General features: G+C 43.1%; 1 protein-coding gene across 1 annotated transcript in view; it reads right to left on the reverse strand.

The window, feature by feature from the left end:
* LOC141111717 (uncharacterized) overlaps positions 1-20,418 on the reverse strand; it is a 491,097-nt gene that overhangs the window by 95,926 nt on the left and 374,753 nt on the right. Inside the window, 2 exon segments of the mRNA XM_073603861.1 lie at positions 9,275-9,433; positions 14,765-14,784. Coding sequence (XP_073459962.1) covers positions 9,275-9,433; positions 14,765-14,784 — 179 coding nt within the window.

Below are 20,418 nucleotides of genomic sequence, written 5' to 3' on the forward strand. Positions count from 1 at the left end.
TTGGGCACCCCCTCTCTCTGGGCTCACGTTACTGCCTTTATCCTCAACTTGGGTACCATCATCAGAGCCTTCAAAACGCTGCAAATCCTCCTGCAGCATGTACCTGACACTGTGGTCGAACAGTTCGGGGGACTCCTCAGGACATGATGGTGGGGCTAGGGAAGGAGTGACTGATGCCATTGAGCCGATGGAATAGGCCACTTTGGCAGCTGCATTGGCAGCCAAACTTGTCTTAGCCTGGGTGACAGAGGGTGAGGAGGATGAGGACAGCTTTGTGATCCACTCTACCAACTCTTCAGCATGTTGTGGCTCAACACGGCCAGCTGTCGGAAAAAGGGACAAGCATGCCCCACGGCCACATGCTAAGGATGCACCGTGTCCATGACCAGCACTGTTGGCTGTAGACACAGAGCCTGCTTGCCCTCTTTTAGTGGCCTGTGAGCGTCTGCCTTTCCTTGGTGGCCTTCCAGACATGCTGTAAAATTGGATTAGCAAAATACCGCCTGAAGTTTACTAGAAAAATTACACCAGGAACGGCCTGCAGTCAGGTATAGGCTTGGCTAGAGTAGAATGCAGTGGATATATATGTAAGAGACTGTATATATATCTTTATGCACTGCAGATCACTGAATCACCTGCCTGGCCTGCCTGCCTGAAAGTGTCATTGAAAATGTACACCAGGAATGGCCTGTAGTCAGGTATAGGCTTGGCTAGACTAGAATGCAGTGGATATATATGTAGGAGACAGTATATATATTGTATGCACTGCAGATCACTGAATCACCTGCCTGCGTGCCTGAAAGTCTATTTGAAAACTGTCACGGAACGCCCCACACTCCGCTTGAGTGCTTCCGTCGTATACCGCTTCCTAAGTTCTGGAACACGAGTCCAATGGATCTGGCTATAGGAACCCCAAGAACTAGACAACACCAGTCTTGGAGTACATCAGAACTACCTTTATTTTGAGATCTCACAGACCTTTATACAGCAGGGATGACTCAAAGCTAACCTAATTAACATGACCTAATTTACTACAAAATGTACCCAGACCAGATGACAGTCTTGTGGGCACCGAGCTTCACACATTAATACAATTAACAATACAAACAACAATCTCCCCCCTCCTCAGCCTAGACCATTCGTCTATTAGCCAGTGCTGGTGGCTAATGTGATCAGCTCTCTCAATTAACATAAACACATGTTGATAACACCAGCATCTCCTCACAGGATGTGTCCCAACAGAATGAATCAGTCTTATCAGCAGGGGGCTGCTGGAGGAATCCCCCCTCCCTCTTCAGGGACACAAATCTACAGTAAGGAGTCCCCATACAATATATACATGACTGAGTCCGATTAATACAGTTCAGACTGGATTTCTCATTCACCTCAAATGCTAGGGCCCATAATCGGTGGGCAACAGGCTTGCATACAGTCCTCTCCAACAGCCTCTGCTCCGGCCAGGTCCGTGACAAAAACGTACACCAGGAACAACCTGCAGTCAGATATAGGCTTGGCTAGACTAGAATGCAGTGGATATATACATGTTGGAGACTGTATATAAATTTAATGCACTGCAGATCACTGAATCACCTGCCTGCCTGCCTGAAAGTGTATTTGAAAACGTACACCAGGAACTACCTGCAGTCAGATATAGGCTTGGCTAGACTAGAATGCAGTGGATATATACATGTTGGAGACTGTATATATATTTAATGCACTGCAGATCACTTAATCACTTGCCTGCCTGCCTGCCTAAAAGTGTATGTGAAAACGTACACCAGCAATGACCTGCAGTCAGATATAGGCTTGGCTAGACTGGAATGCAGTGGATATATATATATGTTGGAGACTGTATATATATTTTATGCACTGCAGATCACTGAATCACCTGCCTGCCTGCCTGCAAGTGTATTTGAAAACGTACACCAGGAACTACCTGCAGTCAGATATAGGCTTGGCTAGACTAGAATGCAGTGGATATATACATGTTGGAGACTGTATATATACAGTCAGGTCCATAAATATTGGGACATCGACACAATTCTAATCTTTTTGGCTCTATAAACCACCACAATGGATTTGAAATGAAATGAACAAGATGTGCTTTAACTGCAGACTTTCAGCTTTAATTTGAGGGTATTCACATCCAAATCAGGTGACCGGTGTAGGAATTACAACAGTTTGTATATGTGCCTCCCCCTTTTTAAGGGACCAAAAGTAATGGGACAGATTATCAATCATCCATCAAACTTTCACTTTTTAATACTTGGTTGCAAATCCTTTGCAGTCAATTACAGCCTGAAGTCTGGAATGCATGGACATCACCAGACGCTGGGTTTCATCCCTGGTGATGCTCTGCCAGGCCTCTACTGCAACTGTCTTCAGTTCCTGCTTGTTCTTGGGGCATTTTCCCTTCAGTTTTGTCTACAGCAAGTGAAATGCATGCTCAATCAGATTCAGGTCAGGTGATTGACTTGGCCATTGCATAACATTCCACTTCTTTCCCTTAAAAAACTCTTTGGTTGCTTTCGCAGTATGCTTCGGGTCATTGTCCATCTGCACTGTGAAGCGCCGTCCAATGAGTTCTGAAGCATTTTGCTGAATATGAGCAGATAATATTGCCCGAAACACTTCAGAATTTATCCTGCTGCTTTTGTCAGCAGTCACATCATCAATAAATACAAGAGAACCAGTTCCATTGGCAGCCATACATGCCCACGTCATGACACTACCACCACCATGCTTCACTGATGAGGTGGTATGCTTTGGATCATGAGCAGTTCCTTTCCTTCTCCATACCCTTCTCTTCCCATCACTCTGGTACAAGTTGATCTTGGTCTCATCTGTCCATAGGATGTTGTTCCAGAACTGTGAAGGCTTTTTTAGATGTTGTTTGGCAAACTCTAATCTGGCCTTCCTGTTTTTGAGGCTCACCAATGGTTTACATCTTGTGGTGAACCCTCTGTATTCACTCTGGTGAAGTCTTCTCTTGATTGTTGACTTTGACATACATACACCTACCTCCTGGAGAGTGTTCTTGATCTGGCCAACTGTTGTGAAGGGTGTTTTCTTCACCAGGTAAAGAATTCTTCGGTCATCCACCACAGTTGTTTTCCATGGTCTTCCGGGTCTTTTGGTGTTGCTGAGCTCACCGGTGCGTTCTTTCTTTTTTAGGATGTCCCAAACAGTTGATTTGGACAACCCTAATGTTTTTGCTATCTCTCTGATGGGTTTGTTTTGTTTTTTCAGTCTAATGATGGCTTACTTCACTGATAGTGACAGCTCTTTGGATCTCATATTGAGAGTTGACAGCAACAGATTCCAAATGCAAATAGCACACTTGAAATTAACTCTGGACCTTTTATCTGCTCCTTGTAAATGGGATAATGAGGGAATAACACACACCTGGCCATGGAAGAGCTGAGCAGCCAATTGTCCCATTACTTTTGGTCCCTTAAAAAGTGGGAGGCACATATACAAACCGTTGTAATTCCTACACCGTTCACCTGATTTAGATGTAAATTCCCTCAAATTAAAGCTGAAAGTCTGCAGTTAAAGCACATCTTGTTCGTTTCATTTCAAATCCATTGTGGTGGTGTATAGAGCCAAAAAGATTAGAATTGTGTCGATGTCCCGATATTTATGGATCTGACTGTATTTAATGCACTGCAGATCACTTAATCACTTGCCTGCCTGCCTAAAAGTGAATTTGAAAACGTACACCAGCAATGACCTGCAGTCAGATATAGGCTTGGCTAGACTGGAATGCAGTGGATATATATATATATGTTGGAGACTGTATATATATTTTATGCACTGCAGATCACTGAATCACCTGCCTGCCTGCCTGCAAGTGTATTTGAAAACGTACACCAGCAATGGCCTGCAGTCAGATATAGGCTTGGCTAGACTAGAATGCAGTGGCTATATATATGTAGGAGACTGTATATATATTTTATGCACTGCAGATCACTCAATCACCTGCCTGCCTGCAAGTGTATTTGAAAACATACACCAGGAACTAGCTGCAGTCAGATATAGGCTTGGCTAGACTAGAATGCAGTGGATATATATATGTACAAGACTGTATATATATTTTATGCACTGCAGATTACTCACCTGCCTGCCTGCCTGAAAGTGTATTTAAAAAAGTACACCAGCAATGGCCTGAAGCCTGCCTTTGGCCAATTATGTCTCTCTTTGCTGACGGCGCTGTGATTGGCCAAAGCATATGGGTCATAGCGCATGCTTGGCCAATCATCAGCCAGCAATGTACTGCGATGACGCAGTGCATCATGGGGCGTGACGCGCCGCTCGAATTTGGTGCAAATGCCCCATAATGTTCGATCTTCATCGAACGATCGAATAGCTGATGTTTAAGTTGAACCCATGTTCGACTCAAACTCGAAGCTCATCCCTAGTTACGACGACGAACTGCAGTCAGGTCGAGACCCCGATGAGGACGACGAACATGCAGATGAGCTTCCGTGAGACGGTTTCTAACAGTTTGTGCAGAAATTCTTTGGTTATGCAAACCGATTGTTGCAGCAGCTATCCAAGTAGCTGGTCTCAGACGATCTTGGAGGTGAAGATGCTGGATGTGGAGGTCCTGGGCTGGTGTGGTTAATCGTGGTTTGCAGTTGTGAGACCGGTTGGATGTACTGCCAAATTCTCTAAAATGCCTTTGGAGATGGCTTATGGTAGAGAAATGAATATTCAATTCAAGGGCAACAGCTCTGGTGGACATGCCAATTGCACGCTCCCTCAAAACTTGTGACATCTGTAACATTGTGCTGTGTGATAAAACTGCACATTTTAGAGTGCCCTTTTATTGTGGCCACCCTAAGGCACACCTGTGCAATAATCATGCTGTCTAATCAACATCTTGATATGCCACACCTGTGAGGTGGATGGATTATCTCGGCAAAGGAGAAGTGCTCACTAACACAGATTTAGACAGATTTGTGAACAATATTTGAGAGAATTAGGCCTTTTGTGTACATAGAAAAAGTCGTAGAGGGGCAAACACAAAAGTGTTGCATTTATAATTTTGCTCAGTGTATATATAGATATATATATAGATATATATATCTATATATATATCTATATATATATAGATATATATATCTATATATATTGTCCTGCAGGGTCATCTGTAATATTGATGGACCCTGGGCAAACATTTTCTTGCAGTGATAACAAGTAGCGGCCACAAAATTCTCTCACCAGACCCAGCAACACAGCAGTAGTGAGCCCTCCAATCAAGTGTCGGCCAACTCTGAGTTGCCCATGGCAACTCTGGTAGGCAGCACAGAAGGTCCTTATCCTGGCAGCAGCTTCCTCCCTCTGCACTCAGGTAACTCGTTGTACTGATTGTCCCACACACAGCAGTGAGGTTTCCTCTGCACAGGCTCTCTCTCTCTCAGATGGAGTCCCCAGGCTGGTCCTCTCACACACTTTGCCCGGTTAGCCAACTTGAGGAGCAAACTTAGCCTGAGAAAACCTGTTTCTGTCCTCCTTACTGCTGCAAAGCTTTGTGGGGGCTGTAGTTCATCCTCCATTAATTTCAAAGGGCAGCCTGTCTCTGGGGACTACATGATGCTCCTCTCCTCCATGCTGATTGGTCCATTCCCACTGCTAGGAGGTAGGAAGCCCACTTCCCAGAGTCCACACACACAGTCCGCTCTATGTGTACATCCTGGTGGTGAGAAAAACAGCGGGTGGCATGCGAGGGTTACACAGAGCCCACACCTGTGGTTAATCTCTGCGCTGCTGACAGGAGGAGGGGTGGGCAAGTAGGGGGGTTACACAACAACCCACAGCTCGCTTCTCCCTTGTCACAGCACAGCTGGCTGCATGCATGGTACACAGGCAGGCAGGCAGATGAATTGGGTGGAAAAGAGGATCGGTTGCCCAGTTACACCAGGAAAACTATTTGCGGGCAGTATGGGCTGAAGCAGCAGCTGTTTTGATCCCCACAACAATGACTGGGCCCAGGGGCAGCTGCCTCTTTTGCCCCTTGTTAAAGACGGCCCTGTTTACATTGCTGAACATTGTAGATCATGTAACTTCTGCAAAAAACTGGCCTATATCATATAGAGATGAGGAGAAGGATTTTTACTAAACAGATAGGTCTTTCTTTGACTAACTCTGGGACTCGCCTGTCCCTACAGTACTCCGTATGTCCCATACCATTTCATTTATCTTCCTTCCAGCCAATCCACACTACATAAATGCATACTAAAAGGAGAAAGGGTTACTAACACTATCCACACCAACTCTGCTACAAGGTTATCCGTGTTCTTCCTGCATCCCATGCCTTCTTCTTGTATAACCAATTTTATGTAGTTTACAATACAGCATATTGTACCTCTTTTTCTATATGATGAAATTAAGCATTTCCATAACAGGTGCACAATCTACTACAATTGTGATGCTACACTAATCTTGCCATCCAATTTCTACATTAATGGCATTTGTTCTTTTGAAAACACAATATAATGGCAAAGGTAAATGTTTAAATAAAACGTTTCCATTTTTATGGCATACATCTTAGACCTGAGTCTCTGTGCTTCTCTATGCAATGAAAACAGATCATGACTGATGGGAGGGGCTAGCAGGATGTGATATCACTTACTGGAAACATCACAGTAGGCTGCCTCAGTACTCTTCCCAAGAGCCTTCAGTCCTGATTAAAGAAGTGTGTTGGCTCTTGGGAGCAGTCATGTAAATATCAAAAAGCCTTTATGGGTGAATGTCAGTCTGGAGGAGTAAGTGTTCCTAGACAGACCACATGTAAATGCAGATTGCCCTCGGTAATGCCCACATGTGGTGTTGAGCCTCTATAAATAACTGAACTAAAAATTCAAGAATGAAAGGGGCAGGTCAGGGAAAGTAAAGCTGGGGAGGAAAGGACTAACTTAAGAAAATTGAACAAACGTTTAAAAAAAAAAAAAAGGTTTACACCAAAATTTTACTGGTGTATGGCCAGCTTAACCACTTGCCGACCGGCCGGCAGCTAAGCTCTATTGCGCGAAAACAGTATACCTGTACGTCATTTCGTGCAATAGCCAGCGGGGGCATGCACACGCGCTGATTGACCAGAGAGGGAGCCAATCAGTGGGTCCAGTGGATGCAATGTCCACCAGCTACCCGCAATCGCTCCCCAGAGAAATAAAATGGCAGTCTGTTGATGTAAACAAGGCAGACCGCCGTTATGTCAGAGATGAACACAGTGATTTTGTGTTCCTGCTAATCAGGAAACCAGATCACTGTGTTCATCTAGTGAGTCCATCCCTCACACAGTTAGAAAGCATCCCCTAGGGACACACTTAACCCCCTGATCGCCCCTGGTGTTAACCTCTTCCCTGCCAGTGTCATTAGTACAGTTATGCCTCATACACACCATCGCACATTCCGAAAACAAAATCCATGTTTTTTTCCGATTGATGTTGGCTCAAACTTGTCTTGCATACACACGGTCACACAAATCTTGTCAGAAATTCCGAACGTCAAGAACGCGGTGACGTACAACACGTACGACGAGACGAGAAAAATGATGTTCAATAGCCAGTGCGGCTCTTCTGCTTGATTCCGAGCATGCATGGAACTTTGTGCATTGGAATTGTGTACACACGATCGGAATTTCCGACAAAGGATTTTGTTGTTGGAAAATTTGAGAACCAGCTCTCAAATTTTGTGTGACGGAAATTCTGATGGAAAATGTCCGATGGAGCCTACACACGGTCGGGATTTCTGACAACAAGCTCCCATAGAACATTTTCCGTTGGAAAATCCTATCGTGTGTACGAGGCATAACAGTGCGTATTTTTAGCACTGATGTGACTGGTTCCAAAAAAAATGTCAAAAATGTCAGTTACATGTTCGATCTGTCCGCCGCAATGTTGCAGTCCTGCAAAAAAATCGCTGATTGCCGCCATTACTAAAAAAAAAAATTAAAAAAATAAAAATTCCATAAATTTATTCCCTAGTTTGTAGACGCTACAAACTTTGTGCAAACCAATCAATATATATTATATATTATTGGGATTTGTTTTACAAAAAATATGTTGCAGAATACATATTGGCCTAATTTGATGAAGAAATTAGATTTTTTACATTTTATGATATATTTTATAGCAGAAAATAAAAAATATTGTTTTATTTCAAAATTGTCAGTTTTTTTTGTCTCTAGCGCAAAAAATAAAACCCGCAGAGGCGATCAAATGCCACCAAAAGAAAGTTCTATTTGTAGGAAAAAAAGGACATCAATTTTATTTGGGTACAGCATCACACGACTGTGCAGTTGTCAGTTAAAATAACGCAGTGCCATGTCGCAAAAAAATGGCCGGGGCTGAAGTGGTTAAAATGATTGTAAAGTCTTGTTTAAAAAAAAAAAAAACAAACATGTTATACTTACCTGCTCTGTACAGTGGTTTTGCACAGAGCAGCCTGGATCTTCCTCTTCTTGGGTCCCTCTTCGCCTGGCTCCTCCCTCCTGTTGAGTGCCTCACAGGAAGGAAATTGCTACGGTGGCACCCGAGCTGAGTCACAGCTCTGTATGTCCATTGAGACACGGAACCCCTGCCCCGCCCTCTCTCTTCCCTGATTGGCTAACTGACTTTGATTGACAGTTGCGGGAGTCATTGTGTCACATCCAATCAGGAGGAGAGTCCTGGATGGCTAAGACACTCATGGACATCGCTGGAGAGAGATAAATATCAGTGGGTGCTGGGGAGGCTGCTACACACAGAAGGTTTTTTTTATCTTCATGCATATTATGCATGAAGATAAAAAAAACCTTCTGCCTTTACAACTCCTTTAAGACCTCAGTGATTAACACCCCCCTCCCCTTTTCTACCATAGGCAGCCTTCTTGGTTCATTTCAAGAAGCAGCATGGCCTCCTATTGTCTCTACATACCTAAATATGCATATACAGGTCACAAGTCAGCAATAAGCAGTACCATTGGTACTTTGACCTGTACATGATGCCAGGAGGAAAACACGGAGTACAAGAGCTCCAGCACTTCCCCACTGGTCCTTTCTCTTGTGAAAGTGTAAATACGATAAATATACTGTAATTTTTCTGCCTGAAAGTCTATACAGTGATCTCTGCAAGGACAAAGCTTACTTTGCAGTAACTGATACATTTTGTTAAATGTTTCCTCAAAATGCCAATTGTACATATGCGCAAAAATACATTTTTTTTTACTTTTTCAGCAATCCTAAAAAGGCTGCAATTCTGAACTTACCTGTTGTTGGAGAAGTAGGAACAGTTGTTGGGGTAACTGTGGTGCTCGATAGAGTAGATGTGGATGTTGTACTTTCAGTTGAAGTAACTGTAGTTGTAGGCGTTGCAGTAGTAGTCGTAGGTGGTGTCATTGTTGTAGTAGTTGTAGGTGGTGTAGTTGTTGTTTTAGTTGTAGTGGGTGGCTTGGGGGTTGATTTACACCACTCAGGTAACTCAGGTACACAGCAGTAGACTCTGATCTGATAATTGTAGCACACTGGTGGCATGGATCCAGCCTGGTCTTTGTTGTTACACACAAGGCCTGTGGAGACATCACAGGTCACTTTCTGCCCCAGCTGTCCCAGTGGTATATCTGGGAATCTTTCTTGTCTGCAGGAAATAGCCTCTGGCTTCTCACATATGTCCAAACCAGCATTTCTAATGTTCTCATAAGTCTCATAATCCCCTCCATTTGGTTCATATTTCGGGTAACTGACATCGAACCATTCTGACCATGTGCAGTTCACATAACAGTCTGAAACACAAATCATATTTATGTAATAACAGTTGTGTCTGTACATTACTGAACATTGTAGATCATGTAACTTCTGCATAAACTGGCCTAGGTCATATATGATTTTTAGTGAACAGACAGGTCATTTGTTTTTTTATTAACTCTGTGACTCGTTTGTCCCTAAAATACTCAGTAGGTCCCATATCATTTCATTTACCTTCCTTCCAGTCTTTCCACACACCATAAATTCATACAAAAAGGAGAAATGGTTAATAACATTATCCACACCAACTCTGCCACAATTTTATCACCATAGACAAGTGTAGTCACAGGAATACTAGAACTATGTTTAGTGATTCTGTTTTAAGATTTATTCCTGTTTTTCATGCCTTCTTTTTTCTGTGTTGACTCCTTGTACAAACAATGATATGTAGCCTATACAATATATTGTACCTCTTTTTCTATTTGATCAAATAAAGAATTTCCGTAAGGTTCCGCTATAATTAAAAATAAATGACAGAAAAATGCTGGATGTAAAAATGCTCATAATACCTTTTTGTGGCAGCTTTTAGCAGCTGTTAGGAGCTTTCAGCTTTGTTTCTGTTGACAAATCACTGCCACAAATACAAAAAAATATATATTTTTTCCCATCAAAACTGAAAGCTTCAAAACCACTTCTATACTAAAATAGTGTGCATGGACACATAGGATAACACTATTTGCTTATAGAAGCAGAAAAAGATACTCAAAAGCTGTTGCTAGGATCATTTTTTAAGCAAGTGTGCACGGAGCCTAAAAGGTGCACAATTTAACTACTAAAATTGTGATGGTACACTAATCTTTTCATCCAATTCCTAAATTATCGCATTTGTTCTTTTGAAAACACAGAATACAGGAAAAGGTAAATGTTTGAATAAAACCTTTCCATTTTTCATAGCATACTTTATCTTAGGCTGGGTTCACATATAAGCGGCCGCGGGTTCGTGCCTGTTCACCGGTTCAAATGTGATTCAGGTCTGAATTTGCATTTGAAACACGCACAGGAACCTTCTGCAATTTGGACCACGGCTGCCCCGAACCTGTATGACTGGCTCCATTGAGAACCGATAAATCGAAAAATAGAAAGAAATGGGCTTTGAAGGCACCTATAAAATATTATAACAATTTTTAATAATTCACATATAGACTACATATACAATGCACATTGACTAGAACACATAAAGTAGAAAATACAACAAAAAAGGAACTATTGACAAAACCTAAGAGATTAGTTGCTACTTGTGTGCTTTCTGTGGGTCTTGTATTACTGAACACCAATAAGACCTCCACTAGGGTAGGATCGTCCACTAATAGGTTGTTCATGGTCCTTATGGATTAAAATTTGCACAACATGTTTCGCGAATTAGAATTATCGCTTATTCAGGAGCTCTGTATCATTGATTAAAGAGATAGGTTTACAATTAGAAAACAAATATTCAAAACATGAACAGTGTATCAATGCTTGATCATATACGCATATAGTGTGAACTCACCAACTTGGTGTTTAGATCACATTGACCAACATCAAACCTCTCCAGATGGATGGGAGAGGGCGAACACAAAGAACAGACAATGACCCCCTATACCCAACTGGGTCTCAAAATGCAGATAATTTATACGGCCTTCACAGATGCCCTGATTGATAAGCAAACATATGAATTTCTGAATATACCTTTTCCAAGGGAAGCAATTTTTTACGTTATTCCCAAAATGCACAAAAATATACAAATACACAAAATATTCAAAAATAGAAACATACCTCCGGGCAGACCCATAGTGTCAGGAATAGGCTCCATCACAGAGAATGTGAGCAGATTTGTTGATTTTTTTCTTAATCCACATGTCATTGGACTTCCGTCCTATGTACCGGACACTTCTGACCTTTTGAAGCGCCTGGATGGACTAACAATCCCTCATGACGCTTTTTTAGTCACAATAGATGTTGAGGCTCTATACTCCAGCATATTGCATGAATTGGGGATATAAACTGTAAAAAAAATCTTAATGGAACAAGATCATCAGCAATGGCAGCTCCATTTCTTTGTTCTGAAACTTCTGTCGTATATTTTGAAACAAAATGTTTTCTCATTTCTTGGCTCCCACTACCTCCAGGTACAGGGCGTTGCTAAGGGGACTTGCATATGCCAATCTGTACCTGGGGAGATGGGAGCGCAAGATTTTTTCTGATGAAAGTATGAGTCAATACCTGGACCAAGCATCATGCTGGTTCAGGTATATCGACGATATACTTATGATATGGACAGAGGCGGTCACATCATTGGAAAAATTCATTGAGCAACCCAATATAAATAGCTACAACCTCAAATTCACATTTGAGTGGAACAAGGACAATATATCCTTTTAGGATTTAATGATATACAGAGATGTCTCAAATAATCTAGCCACCAAATTATACCGTAAAAGTACCGCGAGCAACACCCTGCTGCATGCAGAAAGCGGACACTCTATATCATTGGTCCATCGCATACCATATGCACAATATGTCAGTTTAAGATGGAATTGTACGCATGATACAAAATTTAAAATGCAGGCAGTGGAGTTACGTACACGTTTACGGGAACACGGTTATAGTAAGAGTCTTCTGCGAAAGGCTCACAACAAAGCCCTTAATAGGGACAGAACATCTCTACTTTATTCAAAAATCAAACCAAACCCTGATCAACAAACTACAAATATAAAATCACCAATGATTCAGCCCAGCATCAACTCCGTATATGTATGGCCAAACATTGGCACCTACTAAGTGAGGATCTGAAACTTCAGCAGTATGTAAGGAATACCCCAGAAATAGTCTTCCAAAAAAGCCCCTCTATAGGCGATAAATTAACTGCAAGCCACCATAGACCTAATTGTCGTAAAGACACTCTCCCAAGGGGAACACATCCATGTGGACAATGCACTTATTGTCCATGGATACAGACAGGTACCAGTCTCTGTCTGCCCAATGGGGAAAGATTCAGTCCACAGTTTTATGCCACCTGTAACACACCTGGAGTAATCTATTTAATGAAATGTAGATGTGGGGCATTTAATGTTGGAAAGACGATTCGCCCCTTGAAGAAGTGCTTCTATGATCACATTTGCTATTCCCAGTCGGCCAAAATGCTTACCTCAGTAAGTCGCCACCTGGGTCTGTATCATAGATTTGATACTACCATGACTGAATTTATTGTGCTGGAGGTAGTACCCCAGGACCCACATGGTGGCAACTGGGATAAGCGTATCCTCCAAAAGGAGACCTATTGGATTGAGAGACTGGAGGTGACTAAACCAACAAGGTGATTGATTCCCGGCTGTCCTCCAGGATCTCCCAAATAGGGGTTCTCTTTAAACCTTTTGACATGAAAGTCGTCCATTGGGCTGATTCCTGGTGAGGCGCCAATACGCCTTTCAAACATACCGATCAGTGGGCCTACAATTTGGGAAACTAGGATGTGCTATTGATCATCCTATTTGACACTGATATTGGTATCATATCGACCATATTTCAATTATTGTTTAGGGATTGACAAATTAACAGATTTTAGGCTGTACTTTGTACGTTTCTATATCATATCTAATCATTTTATTAAGCAGGAAGGCGGTATACCTGCATTTTGTAATAATAATTCATATTGCAACCGAGAATTCTCGGCAGCTATGTGTATTTCTACAGCATGTCTTTCATGCAGATTATCATTTATAATGTAGTGTTTTCTTTTGTCCCCTGCTGTATATAGGACCGCTGCTGCAATGACCCAAATGACCACTGGATGGCGGCTCCCATCAAGCGGCGACAGGTGCAGTGTGGTATGCGGCCGTGAGTCTCATGCCCCATATATTCCCTCCTCCCCTGCTAGGGGAAGGGAATAGGGGCTATGTGTCACTCGTGGCAACCGTTGGAGATGCTACATGTGGCGTCTCCAGCTATGTCTACGCATTGATCCATAGGACGGGCTCCGGACTATTGGCGCATGCGTGGTGACTAGCGGCCGGTCCAAGTTGACGTCGGGCATGTGCTGACCTCACTCAGATGGGGTGCATATAAGAGCAAGGTGGGACCTTCGTTCCCCAGGTGTTCTGAGGGACGGAGGAGCCCAGGATCCCCCCGCTAAGGCTTATCACCAGCAAACAGTGGACAGTGCTCTATTCAGGTACCTTGTCTTTTCTCTTTCTGAGGCATATTGCTGCAACAACATATATTGGGACTCCCCCAAAATCAATCTTGGCTGGTGTCCATCCTTGCATTATGCGTGGACAGTTACTATGCCCACGGGTGCCGGATGGACACTTTTCATTTATTTATTTTTGTTCTTGTGTCTGTTTGGCCCCTCTTAAATTTGTATTGATTGAATCCATCCTATCTAGATATGCTATTCAGTGGACTGCTTCCTTTGTACTACTGGCTGTATTGTACATATGGACATGATATGCACTTTTGCCTATTTGACTGTGTACCAGAAGCACCTTAAATATGGATTATCTGTGATGTAGTAATTTTAGTACTGCGCATTTAATTCATGAATTAGGAACTATACCTACGCCTACACGTCTTTTAATACAGTACTTTCAAGCCTGTTAAATAAAATCAAATAAAATAAAATATGGTAAATCCTGACATGAATTTATATAATTAAATTTTTCCAGCTATAGGGATACTATCTATAAACTACAATCATGGCCAATATATATGTATATTTTTTTTACAGATAATACATTTGCTACGGACGGCCCACATTAGTGGCCATAGGCAGCTGTGGATACAGTGTAAAGTATTCAGACCCCCTTAAATTTTTCACTCTTTGTTATATTGCAGCCATTTGCTAAAATCATTTAAGTTCATTTTTTTCCTTATTAATGTACACACAGCACCCAATATTGACAGAAAAACACAAAATTGTTGACATTTTTGCAGATTTATTAAAAAAGAAAAACTGAAATATCACATGGTCCTAAGTATTCAGACCCTTTGCTGTGACACTCATATATTTAACTCAGGTGCTGTCCATTTCTTCTGATCCTCCTTGAGATGGTTCTACACCTTCATTTGAGTCCAGCTGTGTTTGATTGGACTTGATTAGGAAAGCCACACACCTTTCTATATAAGACCTTACAGCTCACAGTGCATGTCAGAGCAAATGAGTATCATAAGGTCAAAGGAACTGCCTGAAGAGCTCAGAGACAGAATTGTGACAAGGCACAGATCTGGCCAAGGTTACAAAAAAAATCTGCTGCACTTAAGGTTCCTAAGAGCACAGTGGCCTCCATAATCCTTAAATGGAAGATGTTTGGGACGACCAGAACCCTTCCTAGAGCTGGCCATCCGGCCAAACTGAGCTATCCGGGGAGAAGAGCCTTGGTGAGAGAGGTAAAGAAGAACCCAAAGATCACTGTGACTGAGCTCCAGAGATGCAGTCGGGAGATGGGAGAAAGCTATAGAAAGTGAACCATCACTGCAGCCTTCCACCAGTCGCGGCTTTATGGCAGAGTGGCCCGACGGAAGCCTCTCCTCAGTGCAAGACACATGAAAGCCCACATGGAGTTTGCTAAAAAACACCTGAAGGACTCCAAGATGGTGAGAAATTAGATTCTCTGGTCTGATGAAACCAAGATAGAACTTTTTGGCCTTAATTCTAAGTGGTATGTGTGGAAAAAAACAGGCACTGCTCATCACCTGTCCAATACAGTCCCAACAGTGAAGCATGGTGGTGGCAGCATCACGCTGTGGGGGTGTTTTTCAGCTGCAGGGACAGGATGACTGGTTGCAATCGAGGGAAAGATGAATGCGGCCAAGTACAGGGATATCCTGGACGAAAACCTTCTCCAGAGTGCTCAGGAACTCAGACTGGGCCAAAGACAATGACCCTAAGCACACAGCTAAAATAACGAAGGAGTGGCTTCACAACAACTCCGTGACTGTTCTTGAATGGCCCAGCCAGAGTCCTGACTTAAACCCAATTGTGCACCTCTGGAGAGACCTAAAAATGGCTGTCCACCAACGTTTACCATCCAACCTGACAGAACTGGACAGGATCTGCAAGGAGGAATGGCAGAGGATCCCTAAATCCAGGTGTGAAAAACTTGTTGCATCTTTCCCAAAAAGACTCATGGCTGTATTAGATCAAAAGGGTGCTTCTACTAAATACTGAGCAAAGGGTCTGAATACTTAGGACCATGTGATATTTCAGTTTTTAATAAATCTGCAAAAATGTCAACAATTCTGTGTTTTTCTGTCAATATGGGGTGCTGTGTGTACATTAATGAGGAAAAAAATGAACTTAAATGATTAAATGAATTTAGCAAATGGCTGCAATAAAACAAAGAGTGAAAAATTTAAGGGGGTCTAAATACTTTCCGTCCCCACTGTGTATATATATATATATATATATATGTGTATATATATATATGTATATATATATATATATGTGTATATATATATATATGTATATATATATATATATATATATATATATATATATATATATATATATATATATATATATATATATATATATATATATATAAATATATATACATATATATATATGTATATATGTATATATATATATATATATATATATATATATATGTATATATATATATATATGTATATATATGTATATATATATATATATATATATATATATATATATTCTTTCGCAGTAGCAATGTGAGTATCGGCTTGCCTCTTTTGTAGTTTTGCCCCTTTAAAGGCAATGTACAAGCATGTCCAGCCCAATACGCATATATTTTTCTTATATATATTTTTTTAGTTACCTGATGCACCCCCATACCACAGTTATCTGCATTTTGAGGCCCTGTTCGGTATAGGGGGTCACTGTCCATTCTTTATGGTCGCCCTCTCCCATCCATCTGGAGAGGTTCAATGTTGGTTCGTAGTTTGTTGGTTTGTTTATATCTAAACACCAAGTTTGGTGAGTTCACACTATATGCGTATATGATCAAGCATTGATACACTGCTCATGTTTTGAATATTTGTTTTCTAATTGCAAACTTATCACCTTAAGTAATGATACAGAGCTCTACTACTAGGATGTGGCACATTTTATCTATGGTGTTTTGATTGCCACCCCGGGGCACTGCAATCAATCTCTTTTTCCATTGAGAACCGGTCACACTTGCCTGTCATGCAAATTGGAATGCTGGGGAAACCCACATCCAATTCACATATAACCCAACCTTAGACCTGAGTCTCTGTGCTTCTCTATGCAATGAAAACAGATCATGGCTAAAGGGAGGGGCTAGCAGGATGTGGTACCTAGCTTACTGGAAACATCACAGTAGCCTGCCTCAGTACTCTTCCCAAGAGCCTTCAGTCCTGATGAAAGAAGTGTGTTGGCTCTTGGGAGCAGTTATGTAAATATCAGAAAGACTTTATGGGTGAATGTCAGTCTGGAGGAATGTTCCTCCATTGCATTTAGGCTGCATGTAAATGCAGATTGCCCTCGGTAATGCCCACATGTGGTGCTGAGCCTCTATGAATAATTGAACTGAAAATTTAAGAATGAAAGGGGCAGGTCAGGGAAAGTAAAGCTGGGGAGGAAAGGACTAACTTTTAAAAAATTGAACAAACATTTAAAAAAAAAAAAAAAAAAGGATTTAAACCAAAATTCTACTGGTGCATGGCCAGCTTAAGACCTCTGTGATTGATGCCCACCCCCCCCCCCCACGTTTCTACCATAAGCAGCCTTCTTGGTTCCTTTTCAAGAAGCAGTATGTATTTTAGTTTAGTATTTTATTAAATGTTTCCTCAAAATTCCTATTTTCAATAAATATGCACAAAAATACATTGACATCAAACCATTCTGACCATGTGCAGTTCACATAACAGTCTGAAACCAGGGGCGGATCCAGGGGGGGGCAACGGGGCAATTGCCCCCTCCGAGAAATGCAAAAAAAGGGGGGGAAGTGGGACTTTAAATGAAACAGTTGACAGATTGGGGTTGAGAGTAAAATACAATTTATTACATGTGATTTATGCTGATATATACCTTCAACATATAAAAGGTTGCCGGTGCATATGCACCAGGCATAGCCTATATACATGCATATGCACAAAAAACAAGCAGCGTTACATTCCAGTAATAAGTAGCTAACACGTATGTCATGTAGAGATTGTACATATAAAAAATCACAGACCATGATGATGTAATAAATAGATACACAGGTATTTCATAAAAATAGAATCCTAAAAAGCGCACAAGGGCTGCATCCATCGTGCCCGACGCGTTTCTGTGAAATACACTTCTTCAGGGGCGGATGCTCTAGGGTTTCTGAAATAACAAGGTAAGTAGCATCAGAAAGTGGGCTGCTTAATGACCAGAAGGGGCAACAAGTCAGTTTATAAAGATTTACATACGTGGCCAAACTGTGGTGAAGTGCAGGTATCGGGTCAACAAACATTGCCCCCTTCTGGAGCTGAGGCGACAGAGACACCAACACACGACAGTCGCACACAGGTATCTTCCACTTGGTGCATATTGTTTCCGCAATATGGTGACCATGAGCTTCAAATGGTGAGGAATATCTGAAATGGATAGATAAGTCCACTAAGATATACCAGAGGTGTAAGAACTCAAAGAGGGGAAGGTATTGGGAAAGTAGATAACTTTGGAAAGAATGGTCAAAAATATAGTACCTTAGATTGCTGGAAACAAAAATTGTCCAAAAGGAATTTGTCCAAAAAGAATACAGCGTCTACATCAATGCGGCATTTGTGTGTGAGTGGAGAAAAGGACTGCACGAAAGGAGACACCTGATATGCAACTCATCTGCGTCGGTGATTGCCGCCAACGTCACGTAAGGCTGACGAGGCAAGAGGCGTGGCCCCTGCCCAGGCTGTGAAAGTCCGCCCATGACAGGCGCTGTCACGTCCAACCATGCCAGCGAGATGGAAAAAGTTCACTTCCGCGCAACAGCGCCAGACGATGACGTCGTGTGCGGGAGTGGAGCGTGACGCCGATGCGATGTGCGGCGCCCACCCGACCCCAACACCAAACCAACCCCACTTGGGGTGGACGTGGGGGGGGCGGGAGGGGCCCGCAGAGCGCATCGCAGCTCCGGATGTGGAACAAGGATTGGCCCAAAACCGGCCACCATGCTGGGGAATGTATATGGTACCCCAGGGTGGGAAACGACACATCGCCGCGACCGGTGCATGCAGACCAAAGGGGTTTATAGATATGCAGACAAGACTAGGCAGAAGGTGGCTGCCTGGTACTGTCAACTGTCTCCATCCCATGTATCAAGTATCAATAGAAGAGTGGGACTTTGAGTGAGGCCAAACCTAGTGCCTCCATCCCAAATTCAGAGAAACGAGAAGGGACTTTAAATGAAACAGTTGACAGAAAAATAAAAGTATACTTAGTTGCATATGGTTCATGCTGGTATGCTTGTTATATGTGGGAAGCTACCTGTGCATACGCACCAAATATTAACAAACCAAAAAAAAAAAAAATATCATAATACAAAATTCCTCCGAGAAATGCAGGTGACAGAGCAGGGTGTGAGAGAGAGCCCGCCGGCGGGCGGCTCCGTAAGTGAGAGAGCCGCCAGGCGGCTCCGTGAGTGAGTGACAGAGCCGCTGGGCAGCTCCGTGAGTGAGAGAGCCGCCGGGCGGCTCCGTGAATGAAAGAGGAGCCGGGCGGCTCCGTGACTGAGAGAGCCATTGGGCGGCTCCATGACTGAGAGAGCCGCTGGGCGGCTCCGTGACTGAGAGAGCCGCTGGGCGGCTCCGTGAGTGAGGGAGCCGCTGGGTAGCTCCGTGAGTGAGGGAGCCGCTGGGCGGCTCCATAGGTGAGAGAGCCGCTGCTGACATGTGCCGCTCAATGTGGGCGGGCTGCTGCCTGCTGTCCAATCAGGGAGCCGGCGGGCGGGGGAGCAGAGAGATGACATCATCTCTCACCGCCCGGCGCCCGCCCTGCATCCCTGCAGTTCAACTTCCCCCCCTCCATGCAGGCAGCTGCGGCAGCAGAGAGATTACATCTCTCTGCTGCCTGTCTCTGGGACACAAGAGACCACCTTAGCAGGTGGCAAGTGACAGGCGATGTGGCAAGTGACAATCCGCAACATGTGGCAGGCGACGTGGCAAGTGACAATCCGCAACATGTGGCAGGCGACGTGGCAAGTGACAATCTTCATCTGGTGGCAGGCAACGTGGCAAGTGACAATCTGCATCTGGTGACAGGCGACGTGGCAAGTGACAATCCACAATATGTGGCAGGCGACGTGGCAAGTGACAATCTGCATCTGGTGACAGGTGACGTGGCAAGTGACAATCCACAATATGTGGCAGGTGACGTGGCAAGTGACATGACAAGTGACAATCCACAACATGTGGCAGGCGACGTGGCAAGTGACATGGCAAGTGACAATCTGCAACATGGCAGGCAACGTGGCAAGTGACATGGCAAGTGACAATCCGCAACGTGGTAGGCGACGTGGCAAGTGACAATCTTCATCTGGTGGCAGGCAACGTGGCAAGTGACAATCTGCATCTGGTGACAGGCGACATGGCAAGTGACAATCCACAATATGTGGCAGGTGACGTGGCAAGTGACAATCTGCATCTGGTGACAGGTGACGTGGCAAGTGACAATCCGCAACATGTGGCAG

The sequence above is a fragment of the Aquarana catesbeiana genome, linkage group LG11, assembly GCF_042186555.1.
Source record: "Aquarana catesbeiana isolate 2022-GZ linkage group LG11, ASM4218655v1, whole genome shotgun sequence".
In the NCBI taxonomy this organism is placed as follows: Eukaryota; Metazoa; Chordata; class Amphibia; order Anura; family Ranidae; genus Aquarana; species Aquarana catesbeiana.